At 32.5% G+C, this 14464-nt stretch overlaps 1 protein-coding gene across 3 annotated transcripts in view; it reads right to left on the bottom strand.

The window, feature by feature from the left end:
- KIF18A (kinesin family member 18A) overlaps positions 1-14464 on the bottom strand; it is a 79688-nt gene that overhangs the window by 38878 nt on the left and 26346 nt on the right. For all 3 annotated transcript variants that reach the window (XM_076002078.1, XM_012747587.3, XM_012747595.2), the window contains exons 10-12: positions 12245-12407; positions 5636-5800; positions 2456-2577 (exon numbers count right to left, since the gene is read on the bottom strand). In XM_076002078.1, the coding sequence (XP_075858193.1) occupies positions 2456-2577; positions 5636-5800; positions 12245-12407 (450 nt within the window). The remainder of the gene's footprint in view (positions 1-2455; positions 2578-5635; positions 5801-12244; positions 12408-14464) is intronic.

Below are 14464 nucleotides of genomic sequence, written 5' to 3'. Positions count from 1 at the left end.
GAGGGTTGGTGGGCAGTATGCCATTTAAGTCAAGTAGATATCAAGTATAGAGGAAAGTTATTAATCAAAAAGTCAAGAAGATAATTATTTATTGAGCACCAACACTAATCAAGTACTGTACAGAAGCATTAAATAGTAGTAAGTCTGAGACTGCTAAGAAAGGCTTGCTTGTTAAATTGGCCCGTGGCTTGCATCTTAAATCTCTGATTTTGGGAGGGTTCCCATCATTTGCAGAAGTGATAGGAGAAGAATGGCTTACTGTGTTTAAATTGTTTGTATACACAATGTGATTTATGCTGAACACCAACTTTCATTCTGAAAAGCCTGGAATTTTGGTACATGGTAGGCAGAGGGTGCCCATGCAACAAGGTCCCAGTAAAACCCCGAGACACTGAATCTCTAAAGAGCTTTCAAAGCAGATAACATTTTACATGTGCTGCCATAACTTTTGGCTGGAAGAATTATGCACATTCTGGAACATTCCACTGGAAGAAGACTTGTCCTCTAGACTTTGTGCCCTATGCCATTTCCTTTTGCTGATTTTGCTTTCTATCCTCTTGTTCTAATAAATCATAGCTGTTAGTACAACTATGATGAGTTTTGTGAGTTCTCCTAGTGAGTTATTATACCTGGAAATGGTCTTAGGGACCCATGACACAAGAATTATATCATGTTATTTATTTTTATGTTATTTAATCTTTTCAAAACCTTTATATGACATGTATTATAAGCTATTTTTACATATAAGAAAAGTAAGGCTTAGCAAATTTAAATAATTAATTCCAGGTGATATTGCTAATATAAGCTAGAATTAAAGACTGATTTCAAAACTCATATTATTTCTACTATGCCACGTTGCCTCTGTGATGCTCTGGTTAACAATTTTCTAAATAAGGGAATTGGAGTCCTTTTTGATCCATTTTAAGGTAAAACTTTATCTTAAATATACTAATTTATGTGTCTGATATAGCAAATATAGTATGGTTAAAATAAATTAATGTTTCTTGGATGATTTTAGCTCTTGCAGGTGGTTTGTGTGCTAGGAAAGGAATATCCAATGTCTGTTCTAGGTATACACATAAAAAAGAGGGGAAGAATAGTTTGAGCTTCCACTCACAGAAAAGTATCTCCCTGAAGTTTTTCTTTTCCTTTTTCTTCTTCTTTGTAAAAATAGTTATATGAATATGATTTCCTCTAAATAAAAACTATGGAAAATTAATTACTAGTTATTTGAGAATACCAGAAGAACAGTAATCGATTTTTAGTATAGCAAAAAGCCCTTAAACAAATAAATTCTACATTTTTATAGAGGATCAAAGTGATGCCTAAGGAGTTGACTGACTTACCCAAGGTGACAAAAGAAGATTAACATATTGACTACCACATTAGGGAAAAAAATTTTTCCCTGGAATCATGGTGTTTTTTTTTTTTTTTGAGACAGAGTCTTACTCACTTGCCTGGGCCAGAGTGCCGTGGCATCAGCCTAGCTCACAGCAACCTCAAACTTCTGGACTCAAGTGATCCTCTTGCCTCAGCCTCTGGGTAGCTGGGACTACAGGCACACACCACGGTGCCCAGCTAATTTTTTCTATTTTTAGTTGTTTGTCTAATTTATTTCTATTTATAATAGAGACTGGGTCTTGCTCTTGCTCAGGCTGGTCTCAAACTCAATGATCCTCCCACCTCGGCCTTCCAGAGTGCTAGGATTACAGGTGTGAGCCACCGCGCCCGGCCAAGTCACGGTGTTTTATTACAAAAATAGAATAAAAACTTTGAAAACAAAACAATCCTTTTTAATTTAATGAAAAAATTGTTATTTTTGTTGTTTTCTGTGTGTGTGAGTTATATGCAACTTGAAAAACATAGTTCATGTGGCTCAAGGTAAAGAGACATGTGAATCCAAAGCACTGGATTCAAAAATAGCATGAGTTAAATACAACTCACACGGCAGTTAATGTGTTAAGCTATGCTTTTGCTTGCTATTATGCTTTAAAAATTAAAGACTAACATGTTACCATGGAGCTAGTAGAGAGTGCATAAAAGAGATGCTAAAGCATCACGGAAAAATTAGGACACCTGATATTTAGCAACTTCATTTTAATGATAACAAAAAAAATCATTATGGCATTATGAATAATTAATAATTGCAGGCTTAAAAATTCAATAGGTGTTAATAGTGATTACTTCTAAGAAAGGAAATGTATGGCTGCAAGACATAGGTGGAACACCGACTCCTGTTCATTGTATATGTATTTATGAAATTTTTAATTATATGGCATATATGGAACCACGTCTATTCTCTCACTGTTTTCTGATGCTGGCAGAAACTTAAAAACAATGTATCCCATACCAGATAAAAGTCAACTTTCTGGCAGTGGAAAGCTGAACTTTTATGCTTCATGTACTTTAGGTCTACAGTGTTAAAATTGTAGAACAGGTAAATTCATGTACTCACGCCTCAGTCTGCCTGTGTTGTTGTTCTTGAAGACAAGCGAGATCCATCATATGCCTAATTTGTGCTTTCAAATCTTGGTTCTGGAGATGCAAATGGTGACAGTGAAGATCCTTATTGAGTTCCTAAGGAAGACAATGCAAAATATATTTCAGATTCTTTTAAGAATATTAAAATTAGGGGGAAAGGGCATTTGTTGAAACCTTAAAATCGGTACCCCCATAATATGGCGAAAAAAAAAAGAATATTAAAATTAAATCAGTTTTAATAAAACTTATATTGATATCAATAATTTTCATTTTTTAAGATATTAAATGAAATGTTTAGAAACAATTTGAAAAATAAGAGTTCTGGTATAGGTGGTCTATAATATATAAGCAAGATCAGGTTTCAAGTTTCCTTAGAAACTGAACGTTAGGAATTAAGAAGAAATTTTGCCACGATGACAGCTTCTTGGTCTATCTAATTTGTTTATAATGTTGTGAAAAGACATAAATATGATCAGTTTTTGCTTAAATGTCACTGTCCCAGGGAGGCTTTCCCTGAGCATTGTATTTAAAGATGAATACCTTCCACCCCCTAATACTGTCATAGCACTGATCAGTAACAACTTAATTTTTTTATTCATTTCTTTATAGTTTTTCTGTCTATACCTGAATGCATAGTTTACCACTAAGACAGGGACTGTGTCAGATTAGTTCAGTGTTACAGCCCTAGCATACAGTATCTGAAGTTGGGAGCAATAAAAATTTCTTGTCCACACCCACTCTTAGTAAAAGCTTCATCCTAGGCAAAAGGGTGAAAATGTCTTTTGCGTGTTCCATTTTCCTAAGTTTCATCTGCATAGGGCCAGGTGTCCTTTAATCTGCTACCTAAAATTACTTGCCTTTCCTCAAACCTAATAAACCTTAAGTACAGACAACATCAGTTAAGTGATGATACTCACTAAAGTATGAATGGATTGGTAACCCAATAACATTCTCAGAATCTTTAACTGGGAACATTTCAGTCCAGAATGAAACTTTCTGGATATTTTTAATGGCTGAGACAGCAACCCCATACTCAGGGGAGCTATGCCTGAAACTTTCTTCTAGAGACAATTCCCTAATCCCACAATCCATTTTAGCTTGGGAAAACAATGCAAAATATACTTCAGATTTGTTTAAGAATATTAAAATTAAATCGATTTTAATAAAATTCCTTCCCAATCTGCAGTTGACCTCTTTGATTCTCTAAAACCTCAAAGCTGTTTTTTCCTTTTTTTTTTAAAAATATTTCATATTCCAGTGAAGGGGACTATGATAGAAAAACAATGTCATTCTATTTGTCTAAGATATATTAAAGTTAGGAGTTATCTACGACGTCAGGATGATAGAGTTTGAGCACTGGTCTATTTGTCACATGATTTTAGAGATGGGCTTAGCCTTAAAACAAATGCCAACTTAAACCAAATATATGGCCCTTATGGAGATCAGTTTATTTGACTAAAATTTCAGAGCTAAAAAAATAAAAAAAAAATACAATTTCAAAACTAGATCAGATGATATGTTTATCTTCTTCAAACACTCTTCTTTGGAAGAGACAACACTTGATTGTATAATTACATTAGGCAATAATGGGTCTTGGCTAGCTTGTTATCTTTGGAAACTAAGTTTACAATTTGAATCTTTTATCTTGACACACTAATGACTGAGTTTGATTGGAAGAGCATGGCCTATTTTGGTAACTACAAGTAGGCTGGTATAGAGTATGAGAGGTGATAGATAAAGTTTGAGAAGTATTCAGATGCCAGACCATGCTAGACCTGGTAAATCATAATGGTGAATTTATTCTAGGGAGAAGGCACTGAAAAGCCTTATGATCAGGGTTACCTTTTAAAAGCTCATTTTGGTTGCTATGGAGAAAATGAACTGTATAAAACCTTCATGAAAGCATAAAGACCAAATGTAGCAGTTCAATAATTGGGGGTGGGAGTCTGAACTAGAGTAATGGAAGTAAGGCATAGAGAGAAGTAGATAGATTCAGTATGTTAAAAAGTAAGTAACAGGAGAGTATAGAGAAAACAGCACCAATTTGAAAGTCAGAAGTATTGAGTCTTTGTCCATAATTGTGTGACCTTGGATAAGTCCCTTTTATCAAGTTATGTCTCAGTTTGCTTATGGAGAAAATCACTATTTATAACTAGATAATCATATCAGTTGTGAAAATATCTGCAGAAAAAAGAATGGAGAGGAAGATTTTGGGGTAGGAATAGAAATTTTAATTGTAATATTTTTCAAGTTACTTGTAATAGAATGCATAATTGGACTTGAGCTATAAATAAGAATGTTGATTACATGGACGAACATACTAAATTGTAATATGAGCACAATATAAATCAAGTCAGGCTTTTGGGAAGCAAGAATACTCTAGTAATATCATTTTAAAACTACATATACACATAATTAAAATTTTTTATGAATGAACTTGATATCACTGAACTGTACACCTGAAGATGGTTAAAGTGGTCACACACAAAAAATTGTTTTAGACCTTTCAGACAAAGGTTTTGCCCACTAGAAGGGCTAAATAATCTATTAAAATATCATATCCATATGTAATAATAATAAAAAATTAAAGAATCTTTAGTAGTTATTTTTAAATAAGGTCAAAGTTTAATACCAACCAAAATATTTCTAACATAACCCAGCCATTAATTATCATTATCCGTCACTACACTTTATAAATATAACCTTTTGCCATTCTAAGATGGAATATCTTCATACACAGTTAAACACACAGCTTTCAAATCACTTTCTTTAGCCATAATACAATTAATAGTGACCATATTTAAAACTATTTTTGCACAAAATATCAAGATTTAAAACAAATTACCTACATGATGAATCCTTAAGGGCTTTGAAAAAGAATTAATTTAAATTTAAGAGTTACCTTATCAAAGGATGCAATTGCTTAATAACAAGATTAAAAGTAACCTCTTTTGAAAGTACAGAAAAGACAAATCTAGTAGGTAACTTGCAAGTAGAAGGTATATTTAGTTGAAAACAAGAAAATGAATCAATGAAATATCAGAGATATGTGGCAATAGTTGTCTTATGAAAGATATTTACTCAATAAAAAAGATAATGAGTTTTAAAAGCTCAGTTCTTATAAATTAAATCTGAATATACAGACACACTGTACCTTTGGAATATGACCATTTTGACCTAGGAGTCCCATTTCATTTTCGATATGATGGAGCCAATTAGTATTCTCATCAAATTGCTTTAACTCCTCCTCCCTCTTTTTCTCCAGGTAGCAGCGACGAGTTTTCAACATTGCAAGTCTATGATCTCGTTTGCAAGTGGCCTGAATGAAAAACAACTCATTTAATAGTCAACCTAATTTTTATATATTTGATGTGATATTAATAGATATTAGTAAACTAGTATATTTTCTTATGTGTACTATTGTAGTCAATTAAGTTAGACTATACTTTTGTATTTAAAGCCATTTCCTCCTTGAAATTTCACAATACTACTGCTTACAGGAAAATAGGAAATTGAATTTGAGTCATTTTTATAAAATTACATGTTGAGAGTTTGTGGATTTAAGAAATATAATGACCAAATCAAAGACTACAGCATAATAACTCTGTGTGTGTGTGCGCGCGCCATGCACACTAAAACATATTCCTTTCACTATGTTGCATTTGAAAAGTTCATACAAGATCAGATTAATTCCATGATCTCCTTACTCAAAATCAAAGCAGAGGCATATTCTGCTCTTGTCTTTTCTCCAATTTGAAAGATGTTAAATAGTGTTCTATTGCTCTGTGTTTACCTATAATGCCTTAAATTGGCTGATACAAATGAAGAAAAGAGACCTTATATCAGAGTGTTTTAGTATCTGATCTTACCTGTTGGTTTGCTCAGGATTCATAACGGATATTCTGAATATTTTTGATGTTTTACCTAGGTGTAAGTTGAAACAAAACTGGACTTTTAGTTTCTTACCCCAAGGGTCTTAAACACTATCATGGAAATGTGGGCCAGAATATCTTGACCTTTCTAGGCTATTTGCCAATAGACACTAAACTCAATAATGATCAGATATGATGGGTAGATCTGAAACAATAAATTACTATAAATTAGAACAAGTACTTGCAGCTGATTTTGGAAGCAGGGAATTAAAAAAAAAATAAACAGTAGGAACTAGACTTAAACTTGATCAAAGACCTCAGTCTCTTTGGCAGTTAAGTACCTTTTTCTTAATTACTTTTATAAAAGATGTTTTATTGACATTTGGGGCATATAACAAAAAATATGATTATCTTCATCTGGACGGAGGATATGAGCTTATGAAGGATGATTTAAGGTTAGGCAAGGCAAAGGTGGCTATGATGAAACTACAACCAAATCCTAGATACCCATAAGATTTTAGTTGACCTTCCCCTCAAGGGAAATACAAAGGTCAGGAAGAAGCAGACTCTGTTTTAGACTAAAGTCAAATAGATCAGTGAAAAATGATTGATACGCCCTGTCATTCTCACCAAGGTTCTTGACTCCTTATTATTGTTTCTCTGGCTAATTATAATATCTCAATTACGCTTGGTCAAAGTAAGACATTAACAAAAACAAAACCTCTCAAACAAACAAACAAACAAACAAACAAACAAAAAACTGGGTAATTAACAAAACAAAACACAACAGAACATAAACTATCAAAATGATCAGAGTGCTAGGAAAAGAACTGTGTTAGAATGCTATAATGGAAGGTTTTCCAAGTGTGGTACAGGGACTCGTAAGGATTTCTGAGATATTCTGAGGGGTTCACAAGGTCAAAAACATTTTTATAATAACACTAAGAACTTACTAGCCTTTTTTATTCTTATTCACTCTTACATTTAATTTCACAGTAGGCTAAATGATATGTAATATCAAAACAGAATAACAAAGAAATAGACATGAGAATACAGCTGATATGAAAAGCCAGGCATCAAAGAAATTTGGAAAAGTTTAAAACAATGCCACTCTTCTTGCTACCTATTTTTGTTTTAGAAAATTAGCTATTTTCATAAAAATGTTATTTATGTAATCATGCAGTAAGTTGTTTTTAAATGAATTAATATATTTCTGTAAATCTCAGTTTTAATTTCTAATATAGCAATATCAGTAGAGGGAATCCATACAAAGAAAAGCTCTTTGAAGTCCTAAATAATTTTTAAAAGTAGAACGGGGTCCTGAAACTTGAACTTTAGAGTCACTGCCACAGCAGAAGGTGGGAGGTATGACTTGTTGACTTTTTTCTGCCATGCGACAGGTGTGAAAAATTAGGCATGTCAATCTCAGTGGGTCTACAAGTCACATCGTATGAAAAATGAAGATGAAAATATTGTATCTGCCAGAAGGCAGACAACTAAATTAAATTATCTTTATTTTGTTTTAGCATTTACAAATGCTGTAGGAACTCTTAGAAAACAGGATAGGAAGTGATCTGTAGGTCTGATGGCAGCAGCATTTAGTATCAGAAAATCATAACTAAAAACTCCCCAAAGTCTGTTTTTGACTTTTTAGTACTACTATTGCTTTGTGCAAAAGGACTGCTAATATGGCAAACTCATATTTTTTCATTAAAAATAATCTTCCAGATTATTTAGGTGGCCATAAATTACACAGGAGCTTCACTTTAATTCTAATTTCAGAGTTCATACTCCAGAACTACTTTATAGCTGAATCAATGTTACAATATTCTTTTAGCACTTCTGATAATAAATCTCTTTTGGAGAGGGTCCAAAACTTACAAAATTTCTTGCTTTAGAAAGCAGTTCAGTTATACTACAGGACTACAGTTTGACAATTCTGAGTCAAAACAAAACAACAACTCGACCTCTAGATGTTTTCCTATGTTTTTCAATGGTTTAATTACCACCAATAACTTAAACATTTTTATCTCCATTGTTTACTTATTCTCATAAGAATAGCTATAAAACTGAAAATATGTGGATTGAAATGACCACAAGTAAGAGACCATTAAAGGCAGTTAAGTTTGAAAAAGGCTAGGCTACTATGCAGAAAATAGACAGAAACAGGAAAAAAAACCAAACAAACAGTCAAACTCATTCCACTACCCTATGTCTTGGCCATTCTAGACACCCACACTGAGAATTCCCTGGGGAAATTAAGAAAGAATACAAAAACAATTATCTAAATTAGTTTCAAGATAAAAAGAGCAAGCTTATTATTATACAAAATAATAATATTTGAATGCTTAAAAAATGACACTCTGATTCTAAGCTCTGGTAATGCTTAAAAGACTACCTTTGGTATAAAAAATAGATTTTAAATTCTGGCAACCAACAGTTCTACAATCTGTCCACTACCTATCTTCCCAATCTATTGTCAATAATTCCCAATATAGCAAATATGTCTTACATCTATTATGTGTCAATGCTAAACCATTCATAGTGATTAGCTCTGGGTACTTGCAGATTCAGAGAGAGTGTAATTAATCAGTGATATCTGCTACGATAAAGGAATGGGAATTGGCAAGAAGTTTTGAACAAAGTTACAAACTTCTTTACATACTGTCCTACAAATATGCTCTGCTCTGGTCAAACTGATATCCTTTCTACACTGTTACTATTTGTTTTTCTTCCATTTATATTCTCATGCAAGGCCCAGTACAAATCTCATCTTTCTACCGGGAAGTGTTTCTTAATCACCACAACAGGAAGCCACTGTTTTCTCTTCTGAATAGCTATAGCATTTATAGTACGTATAGTATAGCAGGATGATTAAGAGTTCAAACTGTGAAGTCAGACAGCTGAGGTTTAATATTGGTTCAGCCACATTAATTAGGAAAGTATAATAACTCTGGACAACTTACTTGAGTTCTCAGTGCCTCTGTTCCTCACAAATGGTGATATTGACAGGCTTGGTATAAATACTAAATGAATTAATCTATGCAAAGAACTTTGAAAAATGTCTGACACATAGTGTTCAATAATACTAGTTGTTTTTATGATTACTACTTACATGACAATCATACAGTGCCTTGTCATTTTTATTATTTTATTGCTCCAACTAGAATGTAAATAATTGAAGGGCATACACTGTCTCATAATTTTCTTTACCTCCATTGTATCTAGCACAAGGCTTTACATATAAACAAAAGTGTTCAGTAAGAGTTTTAATAAATGTTGAGATACTAAGTCAATTTTAGCTCCCCATGACTACATTTCTTGCCTTTTGTAAAAATGTAAATCAGGTAAGTCCACATGCAAATATTTGACAGTTATTTAATGCATATGTACACAAAATTGAAAAGAATTATTAACACTGAAAATTATAAGTGCTAATAATTGAAATAAAACATATAATTGTTATAATATATAATATGGTAGTATTTCAGAATTTATAACCATATGAAAGGGATTCACAACAAATTGATAAATCAATCCTATGAGATATCTTGTTATTTGGAAGCCATTACGTTCATCAAAAAATATTGGCAACAATTTTGCAGCTCAAGAAGGTTAAAGCGCAAATATAGGAGGAAAACATAAATTCAAAGATATAAATTAGTTTATTTTCTGCCTCAAAAAATGTAACATTTCAATGCACCTTGAAAAACAAAATTAAAAAGGAATTTTCAATAAGATAAGGTACAAAAAAACACCTGGTAAATTACTAATTTTGATAAAATAGTTTAATAAGTACTGTTAAACTATTATTGATACATTAATAAATGCCTTATGATTAATTTCCAGTATACAGGCTAAGAAAACTGAAATCCTAGTTTTTTAAAGCATTCAAACATTTGATATCTTTTGAACATTAAGAAATATTAAGTTTTTATATATAACTGTTACTTCTGTGAAGGTCGGAAAAAAAGAAGATATATTTGGGGTGGTAGTCTAAGAGTACTTATAAGATAAAGCTTTTAAATAAATAATATGTGAATATATTCTATGTATATATTGCCAATGTAATTAAATTACATAAAATACATAAAAATACAATTAAACTTATCAATGAACACCAAAGCTGGGGGAATAATTTATCCAATATTTTCCAAATGTTTATTTTTCTGATCTTTGGTGATCTTTAGTTCTATATATCTAAGTATACATTTATTTTATACTACTTAGAACCCACGCTTCTTCAATTTACATCTTTTTAGTCCTAGAAAACTGTCAGCCATAATTTTTTGCATATTGCCCTTTCTCACTAAATATCTCCTTGAATGACTATTAGATGAAAGCATGACTTTCCTTCTTATTAGATGAAATCTATCCTTCCTGTTACAATATTTTGTCCCTCTATTCTATCTTTACACTGCACTGGGTGTGATTTTCTCAAGTCTATCTCCTAGTTCCTTAACTCTCTTTTCATCTGTCATCTAACATGCAAAAAAAAAAAAAAAAAAAAAAAAAAGCACAGGGATAAGAGCACAGGCTTTAAAATCAGCTTGTCTGAGTTTAAATTATACCTCAGTCACCTGTGGGCTGTGTGACCTTGGACAAAATGACTTATCGGTGCTTCGGTTTTGTTGACTATGAGGATTATATCATCTCATGGGTTTTCTGAGAATTAAATGAATTAATGAATGTAAGGTGTCTGGTATTGTACCTATAAAGTGAGTTTTTAATTTTAGTGAATAAATCTTTAATTTCTAGAAGTTTTATGTATTTTTCTTCATATCTGGATGTCCTTTTTTGTGGTGTCTTTACCTTTGATTCCTTTATCTTTCATTCCTCTTTTATAACTTTGTTCATTTTATAGTTTCTACTAAATTCTCTAGCATCTAAAGTGTTTGGGGTTCTGTCATATTTGCTAAGTCTTCCAACTCTTGCTACAGTGGATTGTTTCTCCATGGGTTTTATAATTTTGGACTGTGAGTTCATTAGTGGCTAGAGTTGAGGGTCTGTTTCTCTACGCTGATTTTGCATTTCTTCTGTCAGGTTCCCGTGGTATCACTGGTTTGACATAATTTTGTAAATTAATTTCTCAACTTTAGGTGTTCTCTAAATAAAATACATGAGTTGTAATAATTCAAATCTCAATCATGGTGAAAAGCACACCCTAATGACAGTCTTCAAGTGAGACTTTTTCTTACCCCAGGCATGTCTGCTTGTCATCCTTTGTTGATTGGCAAGATTTTTTTCTCCTGGTATACCTCCAGAATGAAGAATATAGACCTCTGAATTTTCTGGTTTTATATGGGAGCTCTGATTTATAACTTACTGTTTATTGGGTTTCTTACCCAAGTAGTGGTATACAGAATAGGGGGAGGGGTCTGTGTATGTGGAGGCGGAGAGGGCAGTACACTACTATATTTGAAAACAATAATAAAACTGATTAAAAGTTGACCTGCATTGTATGAGGACCATGTACTCGCACACCTAATAATACCAGTGAGAAAATTCTTCCCTGAAAAAAAAAATCTCTGGTTGGTTTAAGTTGAAAACTATTGCCTGCATCTAGGATAAACTGTTCCTACTACTTCCACCTTTGGTAACTGACTCTCCCTGAGTGTGTTAACTTCGTGTTAAGAGTTCCATAAACTTGCAAAAAAATAACAGTTGGAACTGAGATTTTGTTTTTTTTGGTTTCATTTTCGTTTCTGGCACTCAGGAACTTAAATTTCTTTCTTGTGCATTTAACTATGCATTTAAAGCAATGTTTGCTACATTCCTCCAGCATTTTCAGGTGTTTGTGGAGAATGAGTGATTAAGTAATTTTGCTTATCAAGTTTCTAGAATTAGAAGTCCCCATGTTTCTGAAATTGAATTATAAAATTGTTAAATACCTTTTCTACTTTGTCTTCAGAACACATCATTTCTATTTGTTTATGGCACTGTTGTTGATAGAATGATTTAAGTTCATTTTCTTTAAGTAACATTTCTAACTTCAGATATTCTTGCCTGATTTCTTCTCGATTCTGGAACAAGCAGGTCAGAATTTCTTGAAATCTATTAAAAATAGAACATATTACAGAATCTCACTAATTTTGTGATAAATCATACAAAGTTTATTTAAATGTATGAACAAAAGAATATATAGCATTCACAGAATTATACTCAGTGATAAATAGCAAGCAGATATGAATATTTCCTATTATAAAAATGTTTTAAAAAGTTACTAACTTTATTTCTACTATATTAGGTTTCTCTCTCTCTCTCCCACAAGGAAGATCATGTTATTGAAAAATATAGGAATCATTAAGACATCTGGTATTGGTAATAGACGGCATTTTGTCTATGTTTACATCTATATGTAATTAAATTGCTTAGCGAAAATAAAATATTTTATGTTTGTAGGAAAAGGACAATAATTTGGACCTGTACTATCTCAATTTACAAGGCCCCATTAGCAACAGTATGTGTTGTTTTGGTGTTGGCTCACTGTGAAGAAATAAGCAGTAGGAGGCATAATCATATGGTTCCTCCATGACCCCCTAGGGAAAGTGAGAGAGCCAGTTTTTAGCTTCAGAATTTATTATAATGAAAACACACCATACGGTTAGATACCCCCTACAGCCTGGCTAGAAATCAACTGACACTGTTAGGACCCAAAACATCCAAGTTTATAATGTGGTAAACCATAGAACAGCCGCTACAGTGTGCTTCCTTCAAAGGGTAATATAGATCCAGAAAATCCAAGTTGGGGAGTTTGATTCAGATCTCCAAATACCCAAAGACTTCAAGTTGATTAAATTTGATAAAATCTCCAGATGGAATCTGGAATCCTGCATCTTTGGGGTGAGCAGAACATTGGTCAGAGTGATACTTTCATTTTATAAGAATATATTTGCATTTTTAAGTCATAGATCTGCTCTGAGCTACAGTAACAATATAAACAGTCACAAACAGGCAACAATCTCAAAGAAAAATTAACTGTGAAACCTTTAGAATAAAATAAAGTATATGCATTTAAAAATAAATGTTCTTTGGCCAGAGTTTTAGATATATTTGTAAAGATTGGTGGTAAAAACACTGCCAATTTACGTCAGTAGTTCTTAATGAAAGTCTATTGGGAATGAATATAAGCCACAATACATTGACTTTACTGCAGTTTTGTCAAACTGATAAATATTTCATAGGAAATATGTACAGAAATTGCGATTTCATTGTATCATATTACACCAACGCTAATGCCAGTAAATGAATTGATAAGTTATCTTTAGGTTATACCCAAAGATAATTTCTTAGTTTTTTTATAACTATTTACCCAAGGACAAAGATAAATATTTGTCAATTTTGTGGTCCAGACTTATTTTAGTTTGTGGTATTTACTGATTAGGATGGGAGGAAGGGAATTAGTATCAAAGGTCTGTAGAGAACTACTTTTTAAAAAACCATTATTTTAAAAGAGTCCTAAGAAAACATTCAAATTAACTAGAAAAAAAATCTGCACCAATATTTTAAAGAGATGCATAATGAATATTAAACTCTATACAATTTTCTTGCCATAGTCACAAGTGAAGTTTTATAAATATTCTTTTTTAAAAAGCACTATATTTTCTTTCTATGATTTCCTTTTGAATATTATCTCTTCAAGTAGCTTTGACAAATCATTATGTATATTCTTCCCTTTACCTGCTTAAACTTGAAAAAAATGTTACTTAACCACTTCGGTACGGTGCTCACCGGCACAAAACCTTGCCCACGGCCAGCACTCACAGTCCGCATGATAGTTTGTGCTGTGCATTGATGACGAATCCGTTTTGCTCTTGTGTGATGAGGAAAGCTTTAAAGCACTGAAAGCTTGTTTTACTTTACAGGCAGCTTTCCTTGTAATGTAAATCAGAATAGGTAACATATACATATATGTTTTCATTACGTTATTTTTAAATGTTCACAGTTTTATTTTGATAAATGAAAAATAGAAAAGTCATATCATGGCTGTAGGCTAAAGTCGATGCTCGGTTCATCTGTGGCTATTGACTCGATGCTTGGCTGTGCGCGTTCATCTGTGGCTATCGACTATAGTAGATGCTCATACCGAAGTGGTTAAGTTTTATGGAAAA

Source organism: Microcebus murinus, chromosome 4 (assembly GCF_040939455.1).
Source record: "Microcebus murinus isolate Inina chromosome 4, M.murinus_Inina_mat1.0, whole genome shotgun sequence".
Classification (NCBI taxonomy): Eukaryota; Metazoa; Chordata; class Mammalia; order Primates; family Cheirogaleidae; genus Microcebus; species Microcebus murinus.
This window is presented reverse-complemented; position numbering and strand designations above follow the sequence as displayed.